The 26227-nt window shown below is 41.1% G+C and overlaps 1 protein-coding gene across 2 annotated transcripts in view; it reads right to left on the reverse strand.

Annotated features, from left to right (window-relative positions):
- The window catches only part of SLC2A12 (solute carrier family 2 member 12), a 63300-nt gene that overhangs the window by 19702 nt on the left and 17371 nt on the right, over nucleotides 1–26227 (reverse strand). Inside the window, exons 2-3 of one of the 2 annotated variants that reach the window (XR_012433452.1) lie at nucleotides 17335–20337; nucleotides 16980–17045 (exon numbers count right to left, since the gene is read on the reverse strand). Coding sequence is in view for 1 of the 2 variants with exons in the window: in XM_045391505.3 (XP_045247440.2) it covers nucleotides 18997–20337 (1341 nt within the window). In the remaining variant the exon portion in view is untranslated. The remainder of the gene's footprint in view (nucleotides 1–16979; nucleotides 17046–17334; nucleotides 20338–26227) is intronic. The other variant, XM_045391505.3, reaches the window with a different exon arrangement.

A 26227-nucleotide genomic window follows, 5' to 3' on the forward strand; every position in this document is an offset into this window, starting at 1 on the left:
GTTTTCAGCTCCAGAGAGAGGGAAATATAAATCTGAAAGTATCATGTGCAACAAGATAGACTCACTGAAAGGGTCAGAGTCTTTCCATGGCTGACCTAGAAGCAAGACAGTGCCAGAATCTCACCAGCCTTGATGTTCTCTGGAAAGAATGCTGTCAATACCTAAAGCAGAAGCAGTGGAGAAACTCAGTTTCAGTTCATAAGCAAGGACTGAAACACTTACTCATTCATAGAGGTATGAATCACTACATGGGGATTTAGTGTTTATGTTTATAGTAACAGGTGGGAGTTTTCTTAAAATCACCAATTCCTTTTCCCAATGAGATGGCCCAATTTCTCCCCAAGGAAAATTAAATTATTGCCACAGGGGAGGGCTCCCTTTCACTACCACAGTAAAGAAGTAGTGACTCTCTCTGGGCATCTTCTTTATTCCCTACCCCGATGACACGCCAAAAGGGGATGCACATTGCCCTATTTGCACATCAGGAATCCACAGAGCACTCATAACAGAGACACGGTGAACTCTTACAGTGAGCGCAGTCACTGGAGTTCAGCAAGCACTAAAATGATTCTCCTTGACTCCTATTACTCCACTTTCAATCCCATCATTTCAGGACTGCCTCAGCAATTCATAACCTTATAAATGTCAGGGTCCGCACGAATCTTGAAGGTCTTGTCTATGTTGCAATGATGGAGGAAGTTTTGGATTTGTGGGGGGCGGAGGAGTGGTGATTGTTTACAAATAGGAAACTCGGCCGGGCGTGGTGGCTCAAGCCTGTAATCCCAGCACTTTGGGAGGCCAAGACGGGCGGATCACGAGGTCAGGAGATCAAGACCATCCTGGCTAACATGGTGAAACCCCGTCTCTACTAAAAAATACAAAAAACTAGCCGGGCGAGGTGGCAGGCGTCTGTAGTCCCAGCTACTCGGGAGGCTGAGGCAGGAGAATGGCGTAAACCCGGGAGGTGGAGCTTGCAGTGAGCTGAGATCCGGCCACTGCACTCCAGCCTGGGTGACAGAGCAAGACTCTGTCTCAAAAAAAACAAAACAAAACAAAACAAAAAAAACAAGAAAACAAATAGGAAACTCATATTTCACATGGTATTAAATCATCAGGGCTGCCTATCAGAACTTGCCTGATCCAGATGAAATCCACAGACAGAGTGCTTATGGCTACACAGAATGTCATAAAAAGATCATGAAGGGCAAGTACGTTGAAGTCTCTCTGTGTCCGGTTGAGGACATGGACTTGCATTAATAAGGGTATTCAATGGAAATGGCAGCCCTGCCACTTGTGTGTTTCACCCTCCTACCTATTTCAGGTTCCTGCCCCAGTTAATTCCCACAGAAACTGTCATTTAAACTTCTATGCCTTCAGATTTAAATTCTGCAGCTCTCCAGGCACACTTTCTGTTTGGCTTGAGTCCTTCCGAAACCACCTGGCATGCTAGCCCAGGGTTTGAAAGGCTCACAGAGGTCTTGAAAGTCTTGCCAGAGAACTAACAATTTGGAGGAAGCTCTACACTCAGGCTGCAGAGTTTTCAACAACTTGATTTGCAAAGGAGCCATGCCCTATACTTCGTAGGAGTGAAAAATCCTTGGTTTTTATTGCCTTTGTAAGTGGCACACCTATCTCTCTGACCGCAAAGGAGTAATTAAAATGTGAATTTGGAGGGACTGTGCCCATCGCTTCCAACCAGATGTTTAAATTCTGGCCTCATAAGTTGCCGAAGTGGAGAAATTGGGTTCTTTAAAAATAAGTACACGACTGGGTGTGATGGCTCTCTCCTGTAATCCTGGCACTTTGGGAGGTCGAGGCAAGTGGATTGCTTGAGCCCAGGAGTTTGAGACCAGCCTGAGCAACATGGTGAAACCTTGTCTCTATAAAAAGTACAAAAATTAGCCAGGTGTGGTGATGCATGCCTGTAGTCTCAGCTACCTAGGAGGCAGAGGTAGGAAGATCGAGGCTGCAGTGAGTGCTCTTTTAATTTTAAAATCAAATTAAAAATATAATCTTAAATTGAAATTTCTTTTTATTTAAGAGCTTCCAAGAGTTTTTCTGAATTAAGTTATTAACCAGAGATCGAGGCTGCAGTGAGCCGTGATCATGCCACTGCACTCTAGCCCAGGCGTCAGAGTGATACCCTGTCTCGAAAAAAAAAAAAAAAAAAAATAGGCCAGGGGAGGTGGCTCATGCCTGTAATTTCAGCACTTTGGGAGCCCGAGGTGGGCGGATCACCTAAGCTCAGGAGTTTGAGACCAGCCTGGCTAGCATTGTGAAACCCCATCTCTACTAAAAATACAAAAACTTAGACAAGCGTGGTAGACAAGCTGTAGTCCCCGCTACTATGGAATCCCGCTAAGGCAGGAGAATCACTTGAGCCCAGGAGGTGGAAGTTGCAGTGAGCCGAGATCACACCACTGTACTCCAGCCTGGGAGACAGAGCTAGGCTGTCTCCCCAAAAATAAATAAATAATAAATAAATAAATAAACCCCACTATAGGATACCATCCCCAACATTGGCAGTCATGTGGTTGCTTTAATTTCTTTTTCTATTTTGCATTCTCAGTCTCCCTGAGTCATATCTACTCATGGCCTTTTGTAAAAGAAATACTTTTTCAAGAATATTATCTTGGATTACTTAAATTACAAACTAAAAAAGGCAATTAAATAAAGGCTCAATGTTCTCTAATCTTTCTGCCTAAAGATTTCTAGTCAAAACCAACTGAAATGATTTTTGAAAAAAGTATACAAAGGGAAATTGGACTAAATGGAATAACCCTCAATAATGAACGCTAGAATCAAAAATGGAACTCTTTTGTGAGCAGGCACCAATTGGGGATAAGAGAGAACTATGGCAGTGATCTTCAAACTCTCTTGCTTGAGCGGCCTGGAATTTTAAAAACAATTTTCTTTAATTTATAAGCCAACAGTTAACATTTTTCACCATAAATTTAAATAATAGCAAAGGATGCAATTTGTATTTTATTTAAATTCTAACATTTAACGTAGAATAGTTGTATTACTCTTTTAAATGTTTCCTGTGGAATTCAAATACCATGCCTATTTGATAGCCATTGTCATCCATTTAAAAAATTTTAGGAACAGGCCAGTGCAGTGGCTTACTCCTACAATTCCAGTGCTTTGGGAGGCTGAGGCAGGGGGATCCCTTGAGACCAGGAGTTCGAGACAAGCCTGGGCAACATAACTAGACTCTCTCTCTACAAAAAAAATTTAAAAAACATGGCCAGGAATAATGGTGCATGCCTGTAGTCCTAGCTACTCAGGGGGCAAAGGCAGGAGGATGGCTTGAACCCAGAAGTTTGAGGATGCAGTGAGCTATGATCAGTCACACCATTACACTCCAGCCTAGGCAACAGAGCAAGACCCTGTCTCTTGGAAGGTAAATAAATAAATAAATAAATAGTATAGGAACAAGGTATTTAATAGAAAGTTTACATTGTTTCTTTTTCACTTGAACTTAGTATTTTACTCTACTGTACTGCATTTTTAATCTGGAAAGTCTTTTATTGATCATCCCATCATACATCTCTCAAAAAAACTATGACCTTAGGTTGGGCATAGTGGCTCATGCCTGTAATCCTAGCTAGCTGGGAGGCTGAAGCACAAAAATTGCTTGAACCTGGGAGGTGGAGGTTGCAGTGAGCCGAGATTGCATCATTGCATTCCAACCTGGGTGACAAGAGTGAAACTCTGTCTCAAACAATAATATTAATAATAATAATAATTTTTTAAAATGTGACCTTAAATTGGAATTTTTTTATTTACTCTAAGAGCTTCTAAGAATTTGTCTGAATTAAACTATTAACATAATAATTACTATAAATAGATAAAAATTATAAAAGTATCTTACATATTTTAGAAATGATTATTAAACAGGAAAAATGAAAATGTATTAGAAATACCTCTCAATTAGATGGATGGGGAGTTTTTTTCTTTATTTTGTATCTGTGGTTGAATGTCACTTATTTCTAGAATAACATGATACAGTTCTACTTTTTAAATGGATGAAAATTATTGTTCTCAAGAATAATTAAAATATGGGGAGTTGAAAAATTTTTTAATAGAAGAATTAAAGAATTAAGTAATAGAAGTTATTTGTAATAATATAGTGCTGATAAATTATCAGAAATATCTTGACTTATAAAATGATGATTATCTAAGCTTTAGACTCATTTTTGAACACCTACACCAATATTTCCAGTTGTCTTTTTGATTAGCATTCTCAGGTTTTTACAATTTTGAATATGTATCAAAATAATATTTCTGATAGTAACAAGTGTGCTTTCTTTTAAGTGGGAGAACAGTTATAACTGGGGAGATGCAGAAGGAGAAATATCAAAGAACAGATTTTTTTGAACCTGAATCTCTGGAAATTGATTAGCTTTGAATTATCATGGAAGAAGTATGCTTCAGAAAGTAAACTCCCTAGAGCCGTGGTCCCCAACCTTTCTGGCACCAGGGACTGGTTTCATGGAAGACAATTTTTCCACAGACAGGGTGCAGGGGGGATGGTTTCGAGATGATTCAAGTACATGACATTTATCATTAGATTCTCATAAGGAGCATGCAACCCACATCCCTCACATGGGCAGTTCACACTAGGGTTTGCCCTCCTATGAGACCCTAATGCTGCAGCTGGTTTGACAAGAGGTAGAGCTCAGCTTCACTTGCTCACCCACAGCTCATCTCCTGCTGTGCAGCCGGGTCTCCAACAGGCCACAGACCTGATCGGTCCAGTCCATGGTCCAGGAGTTGGGAAACCCCCTGAGCGGTCCAGTCCATGATCCAGGAGTTGGGAACCCCTACCCTGGAGCATGCATACCCCAGTTTGAAGACCACTGAACTAATAGTTCAAAATGCCAAGCCAAAAGGGAAGGCGCTGCAAGAAATTAGTCTTTTCTAGTTTGAACTATAACTTAAATGTCATGGCTTCAGAGATAATATTTGATGTACATTTTTCATTATTGATACTTTAATTAGGATAGTATTATAGTTTCAAGTGTTGCAAATTATCCTTGAAAAATTCTTAACATTGAGTCATGGAAAACAGTAAAGTAACACATGAATACTTGTGTTTATTAAGATAGTATTAAAACCTTAGCCTGACACTTTAACATCTTTTACAGTCCAATATTTATCATTTTCAAGGTCATAGAACTATAATTAGAGTATTAGACTGAGAGATAAGTTAAACACCAACGTATCATGTGAGTAGTTGCCCATGGTGATAGGATTGATGGTGTCATTTTGCCATACTTCTAGCTGTGCTTATGCTACAAAAATGTAGTTTTAAACTCTTTGGTTCTATTAGGTACTACTGCTGCATCATCTAACTCCAAAAGGAAAAACAGGATTTAATTAGCTAAGTGCACATATTTCTTTAAGTTTTTCCTGGTTGTTTGGATGCAAAGTTAGTACAAAACCACATGGATGCCGTTTTCCATATAATAATTCACGATTCCAGTCACTCTAAATGACCTTTGACTTAATTAGCTGAGAAAAATGAACAGTGTTTGTGTAAATATTGGTGATAACTGAAACTTAAGATTTAACGGGAAAAATAAGATTTGAAATATCTTAAAGGTAGATGCACAACGTAAACTCATTATGTGACTATTACTGTATAATGGCTACATTTAATAATAAAACTCTCCTGTTAACACTTTTACACTGTTGGACACATGTGGGGGGTGGGGACCAACACACACACTGGGGCCTGTCGAAGGAGTGTGTGTGGGGAGGGAGAGCATCAGGAAGAATAGCAAATGGATGCTGGGCTTAATACCTAGGTGATGGGATGATCTGTGCAGCAAACCACCACGGCACACATTTACCTATTGCAACAAACCTCCACATTCTGCATGTGTACCCCTGAACTTAGAATAAAAGTTGGAAATAAATATATATTTAAAAAATAAATAATCCTCTCTTGTTCAAAAAATAACAGTGTCTGAAATTGCCTTTTCTCTAAAGATATGTAATTATCCCATAAGAATGGTGGAAGAGCAAGATGAGCAGAAAAAAAGCCTTTGACTGTGATGGTTCTGCATATTAGGACCTGGAGCCTTGGAGAAAATCTGAAGAATACCAGAATCTTTTTTGAAACACCTGTGCTTCTGCAATGTCAGCCCCTTTGCCTGAAACCCAGTAGGTCTTGAAATGAAGCCACTAAGTAAACTTCCAAATTAGAACCTGCTGCTCCACATCCTTGTAACTGTCATAATCTTTAGCTGTGCAAATATCACATGAACAAATTTTTTTTAAGAGCCAGAGTTATTTGTTTAAATCTAAGTTTAAATTTTATGGCAGATGACTCATGCTTCCAACATTGATACCCACCCTCCAATAGGCTGGTTCCGCTCCATAAAACCAAACAGAACAAAAAGTTAGGCTCTATGGTCTTTGAGTTTTTCAAAATTCTAGTTTGTTGTTTCGAATAGAAAGAAAGACATCTGAGTTTCAGGATGTTTGGGTTGGGAGCCAGTTCTCCATGGGTCTCTCACATTTCTTCATGTCTTGTGGGAAAAGGCACTGACAGCTCTAAGCTGTCTTTCCAAGGCTGTTTGTATAATAGCCTTGTTGTAGGCTGCATAATAAATAGTCTTGGAGATAGAGATAGTGTCACCCTCTGGAACAAACGGCAAGTTTGTTGACTGTCCGCTAAAGATAACATCTCCTAGAAAAAATAACAAAGAATAAAAATAAATAAATAAATAAAATGTCTCCCTCTGGGGAAGACATCAGGATGACTTAGTCTCTATTATAAAAAATATGGGTTTGCTAGACTGGGGTGTTCTCTCAAAAAAGAAAATATATGCAGGTGTTATCTGACCCCCTTCATGTTAACCTGTATTGCAGCTTGGAGAACCTGGGCAAGTGTTGATATTCTGGCTATTGCTTTGCTATGGATAATAAACTACCCTTTGTCTCTGACCAAGGACTCTTGTGTTTCTCGTCAACATCATTAAACTGTGACAGGCTAACTTGTTAGCTTGCAAGTGGGGTAAAATCTCAGCCCCTTACACTTATTGACAGCTTAATTACTTGTGGCGATGGTATGATTTTTCTACAAAGATCTTTGAGTACTGTTATCAACTTTAGATTGCCCATTCACATCTGAGAGATTTAATGTGATTCTTAAGGCTGAGATAATCCATTGAAATATTTCTATAAACTCTAATGTTTAATTAGGTAAGCAAAAACACTTCCCTCCCAGATTCCAGCTTTAGATTGTCACATATTTCTCTTAGGAGAACCATGAAGGAATTTCCTCCAATCTTTTTGGTAAAGAGTCAAGTTTAAAAACATTCAATTACATGAAACCAAGGTAGGAATAATTATCCTACCTTGGATGGGCTATTCTCAATCTTTTTGTCAGAGGAAGCTGGGTCTCATATTTGGAGAAAAACATGGAAAAACTTAAAATAAATTTTGTCTAACACTGTACATTTTTTAAAATGGTCTTCATTTTAGTGAATCTAAAACATGAAACTTCTTCAGTCACCAAATATTGGAGATGGCCTTGCGTCCTCAATTTAGTAGCTTTACTCAGAAATAATTTTTGGCCAAATGTGTGTGAGGTTCCACACAAGCCATATTCACCTCTCATTCCCTGGATATTAGGTCAGAGTCATATCAGAGGAGATCAGGATATCCAGCCCCAGACTAGGCAGCTCCGCCTTAATTATGGAAGCTGAAAGAGTTCTAGAAAGAATTTTTTTATTCATCCAACAAATATTTATTGATCCCCAATTGTGGGCCGGGTGCCATGTTAGGCCTGGAGAAGCCAATGTGAACAGGGCAGAGTTGATGTTTGCACAGGACATACAGTCTAAATTCGTTGTACCAACTTAGAAGAGTGGACATGTAGGCCGGGCACAGTGGCTCATGCCTGTAACCCCAGCACTTTGGGAGGCCAAGGCAGGCAGATCATGAAGTCAGGAGATCAAGACCATCCTGGCTAATATGATGAAACCCCGTCTCTACTAAAAATACAAAAAATGAGCTGGGCATGGTGGTGGGCGCCTGTAGTCCCTGCTACTCGGGAGGCTGAGGCAGAAGAATGGTGTGAACCTGGAAGGCAGAGCTTGCAGTGAGCCAAGATCGCGCCACTGCACTCCAGCCTGGGCGACAGAGCGAGACTCTGTCTCCAAAAAAAAAAAAAAAAAAAACAGAAGAATGGACATTTGTCTGTTTCTCAGCCTGTATCTCACCTTTCCTCTTCTTTTACCAAAGCTTCATGATTTTCTGTAAAACCTGTCTGGTTTCCCAGGAAGTCCTCTGGACTGCAGGTGACCTAGGATTGAACTAGACTTCTCAAAGCCACAATCTGGTCTCTGTGGTCCTGACTCAGCTGGATTTATGTGTAGAGGGAGGGAAAGAAGACCACAACATCGTAAATCAATAAAGGGCTTGAAGCACTTCCTGTGTGTCCCAGAGTGACTTAAGCAAAATGCCTGTTGAAGTCAGTGCTGGCATTATCAGAACTGTTCACCTCATGTCTAGACCACAGCCAGACATTTAATAACACTAATGACTAAGTGTATGAAGTCCATGCCACACACCATGCACTGAACTAGGGGCACATTATACAGATTCCTTCATTTAACTCCACAATTAGGCCATCAAGTGAATACAACTGCCCTGTTTTCCAGATAAGAAAACTGAAAGCTAGAGAGAGCAACAGACTTGCCCTAAGTCCTACACGGTGGTGCCAGATTCAAGGCCAGGTAGTCCAATGGCAAAGTCTGGTCCAAATTCAAACACGATGGCTTTCTTGCAGCTCTCCTCACCCTTCAAGCTCATGTCCTCAAAGCCATCTGACCTGCCATTCGCCCTGCTTCAAGACCCCCTCCTCCGAGATTGTCACACTGCTTTCTTCATCAAACCTTGGTCAGAAATGCCTTCTGCCACTATCATATTGGAAATAACCCTCCTCCAAGCATGCCCTTTCACTTACCCTCTTGTATTTTTCTTTGTCACTCTTACCTCCACCTAAATTTTAACACTTCTGTCTCCTGAAACTGTGTCATAGGTGTGTTCATTTTTTTTTTCTTTTTGCCTGTCCCCATCACTAGCTCGTGAAGATAAGATGAGGATCTCCAGCACCTGGTACTGTGCCTGCCATCTCGTGGGTGGGCAAGACACATGTGCTGGATGTGTGAGTGAATCAATGAATCCCTACCACTTCTCTCTCTATCTTTTCTTCTTGCTCACTCTAAGATGTTTTCTTGCTGGAATTTCTGCCCATTTGAGTCCTCAGAGTTGGTAGAAGAGATCAGGGGAGATTATTTGGTGTCATCTGTCACTTGAATATGTGAATACAAAAGTAGCTGAAGGATGACAGTCACAGCTTTATTATCTAACTTCATATGTGGCCTTGGGAAAAATGCCTTTCATCTGCTCACCGTAAAAAATTATTCATCATGAGATGAAAGAAGAGGTCAATTAATTAATTTATGGGCATATGAATTTTTGGATAAAAAGCCCTAATAATTATCATTTTAAAAAGTCACACATATTTTTCTGAGTTACAGTGGCTATTTTCAGGAGGGCTGGGTTTCTACACAAGTATCACCTCACATGAACTCATGAAATAATAACATTATGCCTTGGGTTTTGGCTCATCTTGACTTTACTTGTGAAGCATGAATACAAAAATCTTCGCATTGTTCTGTGTCTTCACAATGTCAAGAATCTGTGATTCTATGTTGTGAAAGAACCATGTCAGAAAAATTCTGTTATTAAAGGGAACTAAAGAGATTATGAAGAGCACCCCAGAAACAGTGGAGAGCTGAGGTAAGATTTTGAACACATTTGAAGTGAAAGATAAGATATGGACAACAGAGTGCTTAATAAGTATATATCCTGATTTTATTTGATTTAAGAGTTTTAATGTTAGCTACAGAAAAATGGAAGGGAGGGGCTCTTAGCCTCTCTGGGACCATGAACCTCTTCGGTAGGCTGGTGAAGCTTATGGACCTCTTCTTAGAATAATATTTTAAATGCATTCTAAAATTACATGAGATGTTGGGTGCAATGGCTATATAATCCCAGCTCTTTGGGAGGCCAAAGCAAGTGGATCACTTGAGGTCAGGTGTTCAAGACCGGCCTGGCCGATATGGTAAAACCCCATCTCTACTAAAACTACAAAAATTAACCAAGCATGGTGGTGGTGCACAACTGTAATCCCAGCTACTCGGGAGGCTAAGGCAAGAGAATCACTTGAACTCGGGAGGCAGAGGTTGCAGTGAGCCGAGATAGAGCCACCGGACTCCAGCCTGGACAACAGAGTGATTCCATCTCAAAAAAAAAAAAAAAAAAAAGTACATAGGATTACATGAGTACTCCCTCCTGAATTCTAAATTCTGGGGCAACCCCATTATTTTACAGTTAGGGGAACAGGGGACCAGAAAGTAAAATGATGTAGGACATCCGCTTTAACCTAAGAATAGACACACTTTCCTGGCAGAAGAAAATCATGCTGTGATCTAACACTATTAAGGAATGTTGTTCCGAGCCAGTCCATATTTAAGAAGGTCTAATAAGGATGGTTTAATCTTGCTTTCAATGTTACTTTAGAACAGCAAGTACTTTTCCCTTCATACCTCTATTTACACAAAGGATTTGTTTGTATTACAAGCAATAAACTCTCTAAATACCTGAGCACTAATCGCATCAGGTTAATAAGTTTGGTAATGCATTCATGATCTGGTATGAAAAGCTTGTTCCTAATAAAAATCTTCTTTAAGCTCCAACTAGTTTATATAGTTTATACCAATGCCCTAGAATACAATTGGGGGTTGAAATGAAATTACTATGGTATATTTTCTTTAGAAAAGAAAAAGAAACTAAAATGTGAATATGGACATAAAGGATTGACTCTTGGCAAGAAAAAAAATGGAGAATTATTTGGGTCTCTTTTAAAAACACGAGGGGAATTCATAGCCTCAGGATAAGAATGTGAAATGACTGTTCTCTTTAGAAGGTGTGATTTGGATTCGTGCCTCTGACAGCATGACTCCAAGCCTCACATGTGATTACCCAGGCCAGTCCTTGCACCTGCAATTATAAATTGGACAGTCCAGTATTTCCTTTTCCTAGATCCAAACTTCCTTCAACCTTGAGATTCTCCATCTTGCTGGCATTGCTTTTGGTCTAAGTAGTTCTCTGAAGCTCCTCTTCTCCATGTTGTAGCAAAAAGCAGAGGATCCAAAAAGCATCCACAACAACTGTTAGATATTGTGTTCAAAATTCTCGAATAACTATTTATGCCTTAACAAAGAAATGCCTAAATATATCCCACCAATTGTTTCTTAACACTACTAAATCTCCTGCATCTTTTCTTACAGCCAAAATCAGAAAGAGATTTTTTTTTAAATCATGTCCAAGTGATGGATTGTTCTGCAAAAAGCCTCGTGATGGTGTCTGGCAGGAACAGAAGTTTTTTTGGCATCCTAGTATTTCTAGCTTACTTAGTTCCTAGCCTGCCCACTAGCCAGATCTTTACACAAGTAAAGAAGCCCAGTTTGAGATCTTTTCTATGTCTGCATCGTATTTTTAAGTCCTTTTCCTCATTCTCTCTTAAAAACACAAAGGTAAATAAACCAGCATGATTTTTAAACAGACTCATGCAGTGCTCACTTACAGGGACAGAAAGAAAATATGTGAGATGTTTCTTCCTTCAAAATGCTTACAGTCCATAACTACATTCTGGTTAATAAACCAAAATAAACATACAGAAGTAATACACTATTGCTAAGAACTAAGATGTGTTCTCACGTTGTAACCTACATTATATCATACTCTCATATTTTATAGCGTCTAAAGCACTCTCGTATACATTAGATCATCTGATGTGCACCTGTACTCTAGGAGATAGGACAGATATTACTATGCCCATTTCATAGATTAGAAATAGCTCAGAGAAGAAAAATCACATAAAGGTCCCACCACCAGTAAGTAGAAGAGCTGGGATTAGAACAGAGGTTTTCTGATTTTAAATTTACACCCTTTGTAGCCCAGAACCGAATTACTCTAGAAACACACTAGTAGTAGTTCATATAAATAAAGACCTCTAAAAAATGGAGTGGATTCAAAGAGGAGATAAAGCTTCCATTAAACTTCAAAAAGAGGAAGGATCTGGATAGAGGAGAGGGGGAAGGAAGAGGCCGCAACAAGTGCTTTGTGTGTATTGACTTGGGTGTGGAGCAGTGGGGAATAAACCCACACTGACAAAGTATTGCCTCATTGCACAATCCCAGGAGGCGTCATTCACTTTTCTGTTACGTGGAGTCTCTGGTGACCCTGGAGCACAAAACTTAGACTACAAGTAAATCGTGGCCCTATGGTAGTGCAGACGCCCTAGTAGAGCTGGGTGAGATAATGGAGGGTCTTGAAAAACCAGAGGTTTTGCCTGAAACATAGGTGATATAGAAGCAGAAAGAACATGGATTAGCTTTCAGGTACCTAAGGTTCTAGTCCCAAATCTGTGTGTCCTCAATCTCCCAGACTTTCTTTTATTTTTTTTTTTTCTATTAAATGGCTCATGCCTGTAATCCTAGCACTTTGGGAGGCTGAGGTGGATAGATCACTTGAGGTCAGGAGTTCCAGACCAGCCTGGCCAACACCGTGAAACCCCGACTCTACTAAAAATACAAAAATTAGCCAGGCATGGTGGCAGGTACCTGTAATACCAGCTACTTGGGAGGCTGAGGCAGGAGAATCTCTTGAACCCGGGAGGCGGAGGTTACAGTGAGCCGAGATCACACTATTGCACTCCAGCCTAGGCGACAAGAGCAAAACTCCATCTCCAAAAAAAAAAAAAAAAAAAAAAAGAAGAAAAGAAAAGAAAATAAAAGAAAAATGTTGCGCCAGATCATTTCTAATCTCCTTTTCATCTTGAAAGGCATTTGACCTGTATGTCATGGAAGAAAGGAGGAAATCTTTGAAGATTTGTAAACATTGATGACATGAGGAAAATAGTATTTAAGGAATACTGATGTGAAAGTTGCCAGTACCAAAATGGAGTCACGTATGTCAAAACACAAACAAAATGGAGTCAGGAGGGCAAGAAAGAAGGAGCTCTTATCATGAGAGATTTCTGCAGGTACTACATGGTTTTCCTGTAACAGGACTTATTGCAAGGAAATCCCTCAAGACTGCAGTATTCCAAATAATCTGTTTTCACAAAGACACTTGCCTAGCAAGTCTGTCTCAACCAACCAATAAGTTGGCTAATGCCAACTCCTATAACAAACCCCTGTTACCTTTGGCCTTTGTAACTTTTGGTTACAGTCTATGTGGAATTCTTTTTGTCTTTAAAAGCTCCTCCTTTGCCCCAACCCCCAGATACGTCATGAACCATCACAGCATGCATATCACAGGTTTGCAACACCCCTGCTACTCCCTATTAAACTCTTTGCTTTGGAGAGTTGGTCACTCATTTTAGGCTGACAGTGGTCTGGAGGATGGATGGGTGTGAGAAGGGCCTGGACTAGACAAAGACTTCTTGAAGGGTATCCCAGTAACCTGACAATGAGATGATAAGAGGTAGCATAGGATGGCAGAAATAGGAAGGAAACCATAAAAGCAAGAGCCATTGTGATGATTGACTGAACTGAGGAAAAGCTCCAGAGCATCACTCCGAGTGGCAGGAAGAGTGACTGCCCTCTGGAAAGGGAATGGAAGTGGTAAAGAATCCTGGTATAAAAGGAAAAGGAATTCAGCTTTGGGGGTGTTGTGTTTGGCTGACAGTGAAGCTTCCAGGGGGAAAAGTTTAGTACTCATTGGGAAAAAAGGAACCAGAAGTCATGTGAGACGATGGAACCGGAGATAAGCGAGAGTCATCAGCTCAAGGGAGATAATTAACGTTCCTGAGAAAACAAGCATGAAAGCCTTTGCAATGCATTAGCAAATGTGTTTTTCAGTTTTATAGCTAAAGAAACAGAAGGCCAGGAGACCTTAATGAAATGACCTCACCTCTTGTTTTAGATGGAATGGAAGCTAGTCGTATATTTGAATAACTAACATTTTGATTTTTAAAGTCTATCACAGCAATGGACTGAATTTAGGGCCCTTGACTTTTTGAAATTTTTTTCCCCGGTAGTCACATGTATTCTCTCTTAGGCCAGAGTCTGTTACTGTGGTGATTTTGTGCTGTGTTGCTTAGCTAAGCTAGAAGGACATTTCCCAGAATTCTCTTCCCTGGGTAGCTCTGGACGAGGGTTGGAAAGAAGAGAAATTTGCATGATTTGGAAGGCCAAAGTGACCCCACAGTGCTGTGCTGGAGGCGTTGGTGCCGGGCCCTAGCCACCACCGCAGCTCGTACACCCCGCTGCCGATCACTGGTTCCCCTGGGTGGAGTGCGGGCCCTTTGAGTTTGGCCAGATCTCCTCCTATAACTTCTCCAAGCACTAGACCGGGCTCTGGGAGAAGGCAGCAGTTTTTCTGCAGGTCGCCGGCCTCACTGGAGTGATGTGGCGAAAGATGCGCGTGCTGCAGTTTCCTCGCATGGATTCCAGTTTGTCTACCGGATTCAGTGAGTCCTCTCTGCTTCTCTCTACTTTTAGTCCAGCTTTTCCTCCGGCCTGCCCTGCTGTCAAGCAGAAGTTTCAGAAGGCCACCACCAGATGCCAAGACCGCAGACTTCCACATGCTTCTTCACCAGCTTCCCTCTGTGCCTTGATTAATAAATTTTTCCCTCTTCCCCAATTGTCCCCTTCTAGACCTTTGTGTTCTCAGCTTCTCCTACAATTGTGTGATGCCGAATCCCTATAGGAAATTTCTTATCGTTATCACTCGCAGTGGTTCTAATTCCCTGCTGCAGTTGCTCAGGCTGTCTACAGATTACCCAGGCCCTACTATACCCCATCTCTCTTTAGTTGACTGCACTTGTGCATTTTCACTTATTCCCAAGGGACCATTAGCTCTTAGTAAATGATGATGAGATTTTTAAATGCATCTTAATATGCATGAGATTTTTAAATGCATCTTATATAAATGGCCATCATGACAGACTAGAAACCAGGATTAAATAATGTACAGAAAAACTATAGACTTCAGGTGTCTGACCTTGGGCACCTCCACAACCCCCAGAACTACCCAACTCCAGCTATTAAGTAAGAGAGAAAGAAACTTCTAACTTGTTTAAGCCATTGTTATTTTGGTCCTTGTTACATCTGCTGAGCTTGAATTCTACATTCAACATTTTCTTATTTTATTTTATTTTATTTTATCATTATTATTATTATTATTTTGAGACAAGAGTCTCGCTCTGTTGCCCAGGCTGGAGTGCAATGGCGTGATCTCGGCTCACTGCAAGCTCCACCTCCCGGGTTCACACCATTCTCCTGCCTCAGCCCCCCGAGTAGCTGGGACTACAGGCGCCCGCCACCACACCCAGCTAATTTTTTGTATTTTTAGTAGAGACGGGGTTTCATCGTGTTAGCCAGGATGGTCTCGATCTTCTGACCTCGTGATCCGCCGGCCTCAGCCTCCCAAAGTGCTGGGATTACAGGTGTGAGCCACTGTGCCTGGCCAACATTTTCTTAATACATTCAGTTATGCAAGTAAATGCACAGCAAAATTGCTCTTCTTGTTATTACCCATCTTCTCTTTCATCCTATAACTCAGCCTTACAAAAAGTACATGTTCACTTACTTAGCAGAGCTTCAGAAAAGGAGAGACTATTTCTCCATTTTGCAGAAATGCACAATGATCCATTAGTATCCTGATGGATGGACAATGATACACTATTTTTATTCATTCTTCCTTCTAGTGGACTTTCAAGAAGAAGACTGAACTAAAACTAACATTTACTCTTAAGACCAACACAGGACTGCCTATATCTGTCTTAGACTTCAGATTAATGTTGAATTTCAGAAGATAAAACATATTTTCATTTATTTCAGCAAGTCACTTAATTTCTCTGAGACTCAGTATCTTCATTTGTGAAATGCAGTGAATATCCTTTCTTCTCAGGCTTGTTTTGAAGGTAAAATGAAGTACTCCAAAGTATGTAAAAACTGCCTAGCACAGTATTTGACATACTAGATGTCGATAAATATTAGTGGAATCTAAAGCTTAAACTGTATTTTAAAAGAATTAGCATAGAATGTTATTGAAAGACAAACAGTTGCCAGAATTTTTTTTGTTTTGTTTTGTTTTCTTTTTTTGGAGACAGGGTCTCACTCTGTCACCTAGGCTGGAATGCAATGCTCACTGCAACCTCTGCCTCCCGGATTCAAGAGATTCTCCTGCCTCAACCTCCTGGGTAGCGGGGATTACAATTGTGCGCCACAATGCTAGCTATTTTTGGTATTTTTAGTAGAGACGGGGTTTCACCATGTTGGCCAGGCTGGTCTTGAACTCCTGACTTCAAGTAATCCACCAGCCTCAGCCTCCCAAAGTGTTGGGATTACAGGCATGAGCCACCATGCCCTGCCTCCAGTAATTTTTTTAAAAATAAAATTTGGTTTTCTGAAAAGGAGAACTCTTGCTCTAATACAATAAGGTATCAAATGATGTGTTAGAGACTGGAAGAGTTGCTGCATTTTTCAAAATTACCCCAAAACTAAAGAAAGATGGGTAGCATGAGATTGAAAGGACTCTAACCATGAGTAGGTTGGTTCAGGAGGCCTAAGATGAATGTCTCTCATATTATGATATGTGCCATGACATATACTCTTTCAACCCGAGAGGTTTTCTGAATTAGAAAGAAGAGGGTATCCCTTTCTTTTTCTGTGGCTTTTTCTTAGACTCTTAGCTAATCTTGACATTTCAAAAAATTGGACCAAGAAAATTGATGTAAAAAGGAAATATTTTTAGTTTTATGATGAATATACAAGAAGAACAAGAGATGCTTGCAGAAGAAACCAATGGAACAATAACTACCACCTGAAGTTTATCAAATGAGCAAAGCTTATTGTACTTGTTAACATAGAGAAGTTTCATACCCAAATCTGAGTTGCTCCCTGGTACAAGACTGCACCTATATCTTGTCCTTCTGCTTTGAAGAGTTTCTTAAAATAAAAATGTAAATAGATAAGATGTTAGCTCAAATTTCATTAGCTTAAAGTCTCATAATAGCCATATAAGTATCTCATAGGTACACACTCAAGATAATTGAATCCCAAAATAATGGTAGAAATCTGTTTCCAGGAAACTGTTCATTAATGGTAATTATCATTGTTAGCTCTTAAAAAGCAGATTTAAGGTTCAGAAGCAAGTCTGAGGCATCAGAGGCTGGTGGTATTGTAATGTTTACTCTATCTGCCCAAGCAGTCTTATGGGGGAAATATGTCTACTCACAGTGCAGAGGAAGGGCCATGTCTTGGTCTTCCATGTCTTGGACCATGATCCAATCTTGCCACAGCTCTTTAGGCCTGAACTTCCATCTCTGACTTGGCACAGCAAAGAGTAGCGTCAATCAGATCTCACCCAACCCTTCTCTCTCTCTTTGGAATTTGAACAAATCAATATCTAGAGACTGAGTGCACTTAAAAGTGGGATTAGAAGCTGAAAAATGAGGAGGTAGAGTTAGAGCAGGAGAGGCCATATCAGCCATGTGCAAGTCTAGTTATTAATTGAGATTAAGCAGGCCAAACCTGCTGGTTGATGACCAGAAAGAGGCAGATACAGAGAGTATAACTCAGTCCATTCACCTACAATCTCCCTGAAGATAGGGATAGTGTCTGTCTTGTTCATTACCCTTTCCCCAATATTTAGCATAGTTCTTGGTTATGAAGAAAAAAAATTTGTCACTCAATACATATTGCTTGAATGAATAGTTAATGAGTTAGCAGTGGATGACTAGAGCAAGCCCCTTACATGGCTTTCTTTCCAGAAACCCTGTCCAGTACCTGGAACCAGAGCCCTACATCTCCCCACGAAATTCCTTCTTCAGCACAGCCTATGTCTTCTTATTGGCCTAAGCCTCCAATGCTTCCCATTATTTGAGTCAATTTGTTTGCCTCCTTGATCCTTGTCAACAAGTTTCAAAACCAACTTTGTGATAGAGAGGGAGGGACTTAGAAAGAAAGAGAAAGGAAGGAGAGGAATAAAGAGAGAGAGGAATGGGGTAGGAGGTAGGGTGATAGAGGCTACCTTTAAGCTTTTAAGTCTTCCTTTTTTTTCTAGTGAGGTATACAAAAGACCCTTCACAGCCTCCCTACAGAGACATTCAGGCTTTAGATGTAAGGTGAATAGACAAGATAACTGCAACAAACAGCCTATTCTAGTAAATCCATCTGTAAAAAGTTTGCCCAAGAGAGGTGATTATACTTTGTCATTAGAGCAGACTAGTTACATAAAATAAAACAACCTCATAGCTATGTCCTTGTAAATTGTTTGTATTATGTTGAATGATAGCAACTAGACTTTCATGCTTCTGTTTAATGGACAAGAGTAAAGTGCCACGGGGGGCTACTCTACTGAATAAGATGTACTCAATAATAATAATAATAATAATAATGCATTCTCCTTCTCAACTCATAATGTCCTCCTTCTTTACTATCACTGGAATGCACCTACTATTGTGTCTTTAAGAAAATCTAAACACTTGATTTTTTTCTTCTACATAGGAAGAAACTCAGAGATGATATGGAGGAAAACGTTACACCATTTTACGAAAGCAAATTTTGCTTTCATAAAGCAATGTAATTCCCTTGGGCAATAAATATGTTTCCAGGTCTGGTTCATCCTCAATTAATGGGAATTAAAGTATCCTCATGTGACAGATAATGGGAAACTTATCTTTCAGTTGAATACTAGCCCTGTACTTTTCAGAAGCAGATATAAGCCAAGCATACCATCTGCATTAGAAGGAACATCAGATAACCAATGTTATCCTTGTCTTCCTTCTAGCACTTATATGCATGAGGTGCTATAGCAGTAGGATGCTCTGACTGGTCAAAAGCAATACATTAATATTCACGGGGGAGAGAGGGAAGGAATAAAGAATAAAGTACTTACTTGGTCCTAGACCAATTGAAAAAGCAGCAACATAAACAAGCAAGCTGGCTAAGGACAGCCATTTCAAAAAAGCTGGGACGTCCCCAGGGTCTGTGACTATCTGGTATTCAGTGTGGCTTAATACAGCATTTAGCAAGGATGCTGAGGTCGTCTCCCCTCTCTTATCCACATCATTTCTCAGGGGCATGAGTGAGCTTCTGCTATGGGAAGCAATTCCTTTAAAGTGGTCTCTGAGAGTATTGTTGCTGGCTGACAGGTTTCCTGGTCCATAAATCACAGACTCATCCAAGGACTGGTTGATAGAATTGTGGCTTCTGCAGATATTGGTGAAGTTCATGTGGATGTTGAGATTTACGATGCCCATGGTCACCAACGAAGCTGCCATCACAGAGGAGCCAATGCAGAGGAATGTTTTGCTGCCGACATGGTCTACAAGAAGAGTGGCGGGGATGGTGCTAATGACTTTGACGACTCCAACCCCAGTGGAGGCGAGGCTTGCTGCCTCATTGCTTTGAAATCCAACTGACTTCAAAACAGTTGATGCATAGAACAATATGTTTGGCTGGCCAGTGATTTGTACAAAAAATACCAGTGTTAGTCCTATCATTATTCGGGTCCGCATGTTGTCTTTTGAACGAAACAGATCCCAAAAACTATACTGATATTCATCTTTCAAGGATGATTTGATCACAGTGAGTTCCTCAGTTGTATCTGAGAGTGCTCTTAACCTTCCAAGAACCTTGCTAGCAGCTCCCTCTTGTCCTTTCATCACCAGAAACCGAGGGCTTGGAGGAAGAAAATACATTGCAATTGCTTGCAAAATTCCCAAGGGAATCACAAGACCAAACATGTACTTCCAGCCATGGAAAACATTGGCAAATGCGTAATTTGAAATATAAGCAGAAAGAATGCCGATGACAATCATCAGCTCATTCAGTGACACAAGAAGGCCTCTTCTGTGTTGAGGAGCAATCTCTGCGATGTAAACACAAGTGGCAATGGAGGAGAGGGAGATGGAGACCCCTATGGCAATGCGTCCCACTATAAGAACCGTGTAGGATAAACTGAGGATCAAGACTAAGCTTCCGAGTCCAAGCAGGCAGGATGACAAGATGATTGCGGTCCTTCTTCCATACCTGTCTATCAGGACCCCTCCGGTGAGTGAGGCGAGGAGGGCTCCAATGAGGAGGGAGCTCACAACCATTTCCTGCTCATGGCAGCTCAGGGTTAATAAGGTTTTGATCTGAAGAAGAGCCCCAGAGATGATCCCAAGTTCATAACCCACCAGGAGGCCACTGACAGCGGCAGTGACAGATGACAGGAAGGTAAACATGCCGCAACCTACAAGCAGAGAGAAGAGACAGGGAGGTCAGTTCTCAGTTGAGATTTTAAACATTTTGTGTTGGGGAGGAGATTTAACCTTGTAGAAGTCTTTCACAGCACTGAGTTTAAACACGCACACAATTGTGATAAAATAATACACTAACCAAAAAATGATTTGATATAGAAGGAGAAATCATTTTTCTTTCTTTTTTGGGAGGAGAGGCATGGAGACATGTAGGAAGTCCAGTTGCCTTCTATTTATGATGTTGATGTTTTTGGTTTAGATCAGACAGCGATGTTGAGATAAGAAGTTGACACACGGTGAAGACCGAACAAACAAGAATATCATTTTGTTCATGCCTTGGCAGTGGATCAGAAATTCAAAGGGCCTGACTCTTCTGGTCCCATCCCCGTTCTCTAAAGGCAAATCTTTGAGGGCAGGAGAGAGAGAATAGGAGCCTCTAAAAGTGCTACAGGCTCCCTGCTGGATAGCCTGGGTCAAAATGAAACACAGCCTCCAGGAAACTTGCCCTCTTATCCCCTGGGCCACAATCGTGCTGCAAATGGCTCTGCTGAACACAGGAGGGTGTTGGGGCAGAGGGTGGAGGTGGGAGTGGGCAGTGTGTGAATGCCTTAACAAAATCAAGGTTTTGCTAAACAGAAGGAAGGAAGAAATGTATGTAGTGTAAGGAACCAACAATATCCCTTACTCATTCTGAGTAAGGAGAAAGGGGGATGGAACACAGGCAGAACAAGGAGACTTTACCTTTATATTGTTTTTTTGTTAATGTTCAAATCCAAGGAAAAATGTCAAAAAGTTAGTAACTATTGATTTTTGGTGGTAGGAACACAGATGTTTGTTATATGTTTGCAACTTCTCAAAATAGAAACAAAACAACAAAAAAGTAGCAGAGGGAAGAGTATTTCAGGCCCAGGAGAAAGCAATTTCCAAGGCCTTAGGACAGGAAAGTTCTCATTATGTTGTAGGAACTGTCAGATGGCCAGCATATGACATGTGGGCCACATCGCGAGCTTGGAGAGGTAGGACGGAAAGGGGTTAAAATGAATTTGGATAAGTACAGAGGCGGCACTTTAAGTAGGGCCTTGTCAGTCCCAGTGATGACTTTTCATTGTGTTTCAAGTATAATGGGGCCAACATCCATTGAGAGGTGTAGAGGGCATTGATGCTATCGGTTTCTTATTTATAAAGACCACCTTCCCTGCAATGTAGAGATTAGTTCTTCAAAAGGCAAGACTGGCAAGACTGGCAGCAGGGAGGAGTTTGTTGCCTTGGTTTGGACAAGAGATAATGGTAGCTTAGACTCGGGTGTTAAGAGTGGAACTGGAGATAAGTAGGCAGATTCCAAGACTTATTTTGGAGCTAAAAACCACTACACTTGTTCAAGGCCGGGTGTGGTGGCTCACGCCTATAATCCCAGCTCTTTGGGAGGCTGAGGTGGGTGGATCACCTGAGGTCAGGTGTTCAAGACAAGACCAGCCAACATGGCAAAACCCCGTCTCTACTAAAAGTACAAAAATTAGCTGGGCATGATGGTGCATGCCTGTAGTCCCAGCTACTTGGGAGGCTGAGGCAGAAGAATCACTTGATCCCAGGAGGCCGAGGCTGCAGTGAGCTGAGATCGTGCCACTGCACTTAGCCTGGGCAACAGAGCAAGACTCCATCTCACGAAAAAAACAAAAAACAAAAAAAAAACCATTACACTTGTTCAAGAATTGGAGATGGAGGGTAAGAAGTGGGTCAGAACCCAGGATGGCTCTGTGGCTTGAGCAGTTGGGTGGGTGATTTACAATATTCTATATACTCAATACAGTACTATATGGGGCCAACACCCATTGAAAGATGTAGAGGGCATTGTGCTATATACTGTGTAGCGCAACGTACCGACACAGGGAAGATTAGGAATAGACCTGGTTGTGAGTGGTGATAAGAGGAGGGGCAAAAATAAAAAAATTTCATTTTGGACTTAGTAAAATGGTTTATTTATTTTACCTGTAAGACATTCAGATAAAAATGTTAAGTAGGGGATTGGGTATACAGATTTGGAGCTTAAAGATAGGTCAAGCCTGGACATATGTATTTGGAAACCAGCGGCACTCATTTGGTATTTAAAGCCACAGGAATGGGTGAGATCACTTAGGAAGATAGAATAGGAGAAAAGGAGAAGCAGGATCAAGACTGGGACCTAGGCAACGCCAATATTTAGAAAAGTAGCGCCAGCAAAAGAGATGGAGGAGAATCAGAACTGAGGTGTAACTCAAATGTTAGAAATGTGCTTCGGCACACAGTTTTCATAGGCTGAGCTAAGGCTGCCTTTTTGGCGTTGGGGGAGAACAGTAAACCAAACACTGCATGTTCTCACTCATAGGTGGGAATTGAACAATGAGATCACTTGGACGCAGGAGGGGGAACATCACACACCGGGGCCTATTGTGGGGAGCGGGGAGGAGGGAGGGGTAGTATTAGGAGATATCCCTAATGTAGATGACAAGTTGGTGGGTGCAGCACGCCAACAGGGCACATGTATACATATGTAACAAACATGCACGTTGTGCACATGTACCCTAGAACTTAAAGTATAATAATAAAAAAAAAAAGGTATTCAGCTCTAGTGAAATAAGCAGGTCAAATAAAGGTGAGGTGATCTAAAACTCTATCACAAATACTCAAGGTATTTTCCATCTGTAGGATCCTGATAGGAAATAGGAATTTGGCAGCCCCAAAAATAAGGGGAATAAAAGCACTGAATATTTAGATGGAGGAGCAAATAAAGGTGCGATAATCCACAAGAAATAAAGCAAATTTATGAGCATTTTGAACAAAATCTAGTAAATTGAAGTTAAATCAGCAATTTAGCTAATCAGAAAACAAAATATTTGGCACCGTTACATGGCAGGCATTTACCTGGGTACAGGGAGAAATACACACACACACACACACACACACACACACACATATATATATATACACACATATACATATTTGGTCTGTTTCACTGCTATATATATAGCATATATACCAACATGGAGTTATATGCTACAGAATTTAGCTATGGTCTCAGTTGTCTGAATTTTAATATTTTCCCTATTATATGCTTTAAGGGATACTGCCCCAAACTAGCTTTTCCACTTCCCTTACTATGATACTTAGGACTAGTGTTTGATCCTCAGCCTTTCCATTTGGGGTTTTGAATTCTAATTCACTGTATAAGGCTGGTCCTTAGTGCTTCTGAGATTATGGCTCTGATACCACATTTGTTCTGTTTCACTGATATATATATATATATATATATATAAATTTTTGGTGGTAGAAACACAGATGTTTGGCTGGGCGTGGTGGCTCAAGCCTGTAATCCCAGCACTTTGGGAGGCCGAGACGGGCGGATCACGAGGTCAGGAGATCAAGACCATCCTGGCTAACACGGTGAAACCCCGTCTCTACTAAAAAATACAAAAAACTAGCCGGGCGAGGTGGCAGGCGCCTGTAGTCCCAGCTACTCGGGAGGCTGAGGCAGGAGAATGGTGTAAACTTGGGCGGCGGAGCTTGCAGTGAGCTGAGATCCGGCCACTGCACTCCAGCTTGGGCAACAGAGCGAGACTCCGTCTCAAAAAAAAAAAAAAAAAAAAGAAACACAGATGTTTGTTATATGTTTGCAACTTGTCAAAATAGAAACAAAACAAAACAAAAAAGTAGCAGAGGGAAGAGTATTTAAGGCCCAGGAGAAAGCAATTTCCAAGCCCTTAGGACAGGAAAGTTCTCATTATGTTGTAGGAACTGTCAGATGGCCAGCATATAACATGTGGGGCACATCATGAGCCTGGAGAGGTAGGACAGAAAGGGCTTAAAGTGAATTTGGACAAGTACAGACGGGGCACTTCAAGTAAGGCCTTGTGGGTCACAGTTATGACTTTTCATTGTGTTCCAAGTATAATGGGGCCAAAAAACTTAACATTCTGGTGATACCTTTATTACCTATTATTTACTAATTTTATGTGACTTTTTTGGCATGCAAAATGACTTTAAAGTACTCTCTTATAGGTTCACTCATGTCCACGGTTTCCATATTCTTTTTCCCATGTGATCTTAAAATCCTCAACAACGAATGCCTCTACCACAAGGAGAATTAGGTCAAATCTCCACATTTGGATAAGAATATTGTATTATTCTTATCTCCACTTGTCATTGTTCATTTTATCTATGTTTGCTGTGTTGATTAGTGTGTGTGTTTTGGCAATTGATGATTGGTCTCTGACATTCTGATTGGAGAAATAAGTGAATTTGGAGAATGGACCACTTGGGAGGCCAGACTGAGTGAGGGACCTGGGAAGGGCGTGTAGTGTGACAGAGGGCACCTGGGGCTGTGGAGTTAAGGACACAGGGAAATCAATGCTGTAACTGCTTTAATAGCAGAAGATTGTCCTTGCCACCCTGCACTTCTCCTTTTCCTTTCTTATTTTCTTCTTTCATTAGATGGAAAATACTGTGTCCCTACAATGAGAAAGATGCCTTGAGATGCAAGAGTCCCTTCCTTTTGTGCTCCATTATCCTACCTTAGAGAGTCTGAAGTGGTTTGCTAAGTGCTGGCTTCTCTGTCTGGAGAAAAGAGCTCCTGACAGAAGAGGCAACCAATCCCTGCTGCTGCTTTCTGGACTTAGATCATTTGCCTGGTTTCTCGGGCCAGGACTCATAGCACACTGACAAATGGGAATATGTGCAAAGGGTCTGGAAGCCATCCCAGTTTGTCAACGTTCCCCTTGAAACCCATGGAGTATAATTCTGCAGCGACATTAAAGAATTATTTTTATATGAATCATAAAAACCTTTTTCAATTTTCTATATGATGACATATATCTGTTGCTTGCTATCCATCTTTCTATTCTACCTTCCTATCTCTGGGCAATTTGCCTTTAAGAGGTTAAAACTTTGCACAAGATCATTCTAGAACCCTAGTCCCACGTGGAGGGCTTACCAACATGGAGTTATACGCTACAGAATTTAGCTATGGTCTCAGTCTTCTGAATTTTAATATCTTCCCTATTGTATGCTTTAAGGGATACTGCCCCAAACTAGCTTTCCCCGTTCCCCTCCTACTGATACTTAGGACTGCTGTTTGATCCTCAGCCTGCCCATCCGGGATTTTGAATTCTAATTCACCGTATAAGGCTAGTCCTTAGTGCTTCTGAGATTGTGGCTTTGATACCTCAAGACTTCCACCATAGGAAGTTTTCCTGGTGCTATTTTACCACGGAATAACAATGAAGAGAGGCATAAGGAGTGGGTTTTTCCTGTGTGTTGATTAGCGATGACGAGAAGAACAAGATGCTATCCTATGGATGCTGGAAAGTAGAGACACCTTTTTCTAAGAAATCTGGCAGTGAGCAGGAAGCGAGAGATCAGAATGTAGGTTGAAGCACTGGCAGGAAGGTGGCATTTGTGTTTGTCTACACACAGAGGTGAGAGTTTGGGCAGCCGCATGGACTGAGAAGTTGCCAGTGCTGAAGGACAGAGGAAGATGAGGATTCAGAATTAATGCTTTTCCAAAAAATACCCAGCTCTGAGGCCAGTCTGCCCTTAATAATGATGAAGTAGAGCGTTCCCGGCCATTTTGCTCATGGCTTTGCTTCACAGGGGCCCTTCCTTTACATCCCAGGTCTCCCAAAGAGTGCCATGGGGAATTCTTGGCTTTCTGTGGACATCACAGAAGTGGAAACTACCTGGGGACTTGTAAGTGGTACCCACAGGTGGTTTGGTTATGCCTATCCTGTCTTCTTCCTACTGTTGGGGCTCAGAACAAGATACCCCAAAGTATGGCACATTGGTGTGCTGAGTACTTTGAACTAGACATAGGAACGTAGGAAAGGCCTCTGGATGCCTGCCAAAAAAAACAAA

The sequence above is a fragment of the Macaca fascicularis genome, chromosome 4 (genome assembly GCF_037993035.2).
Source record: "Macaca fascicularis isolate 582-1 chromosome 4, T2T-MFA8v1.1".
NCBI classification, from domain to species: Eukaryota; Metazoa; Chordata; class Mammalia; order Primates; family Cercopithecidae; genus Macaca; species Macaca fascicularis.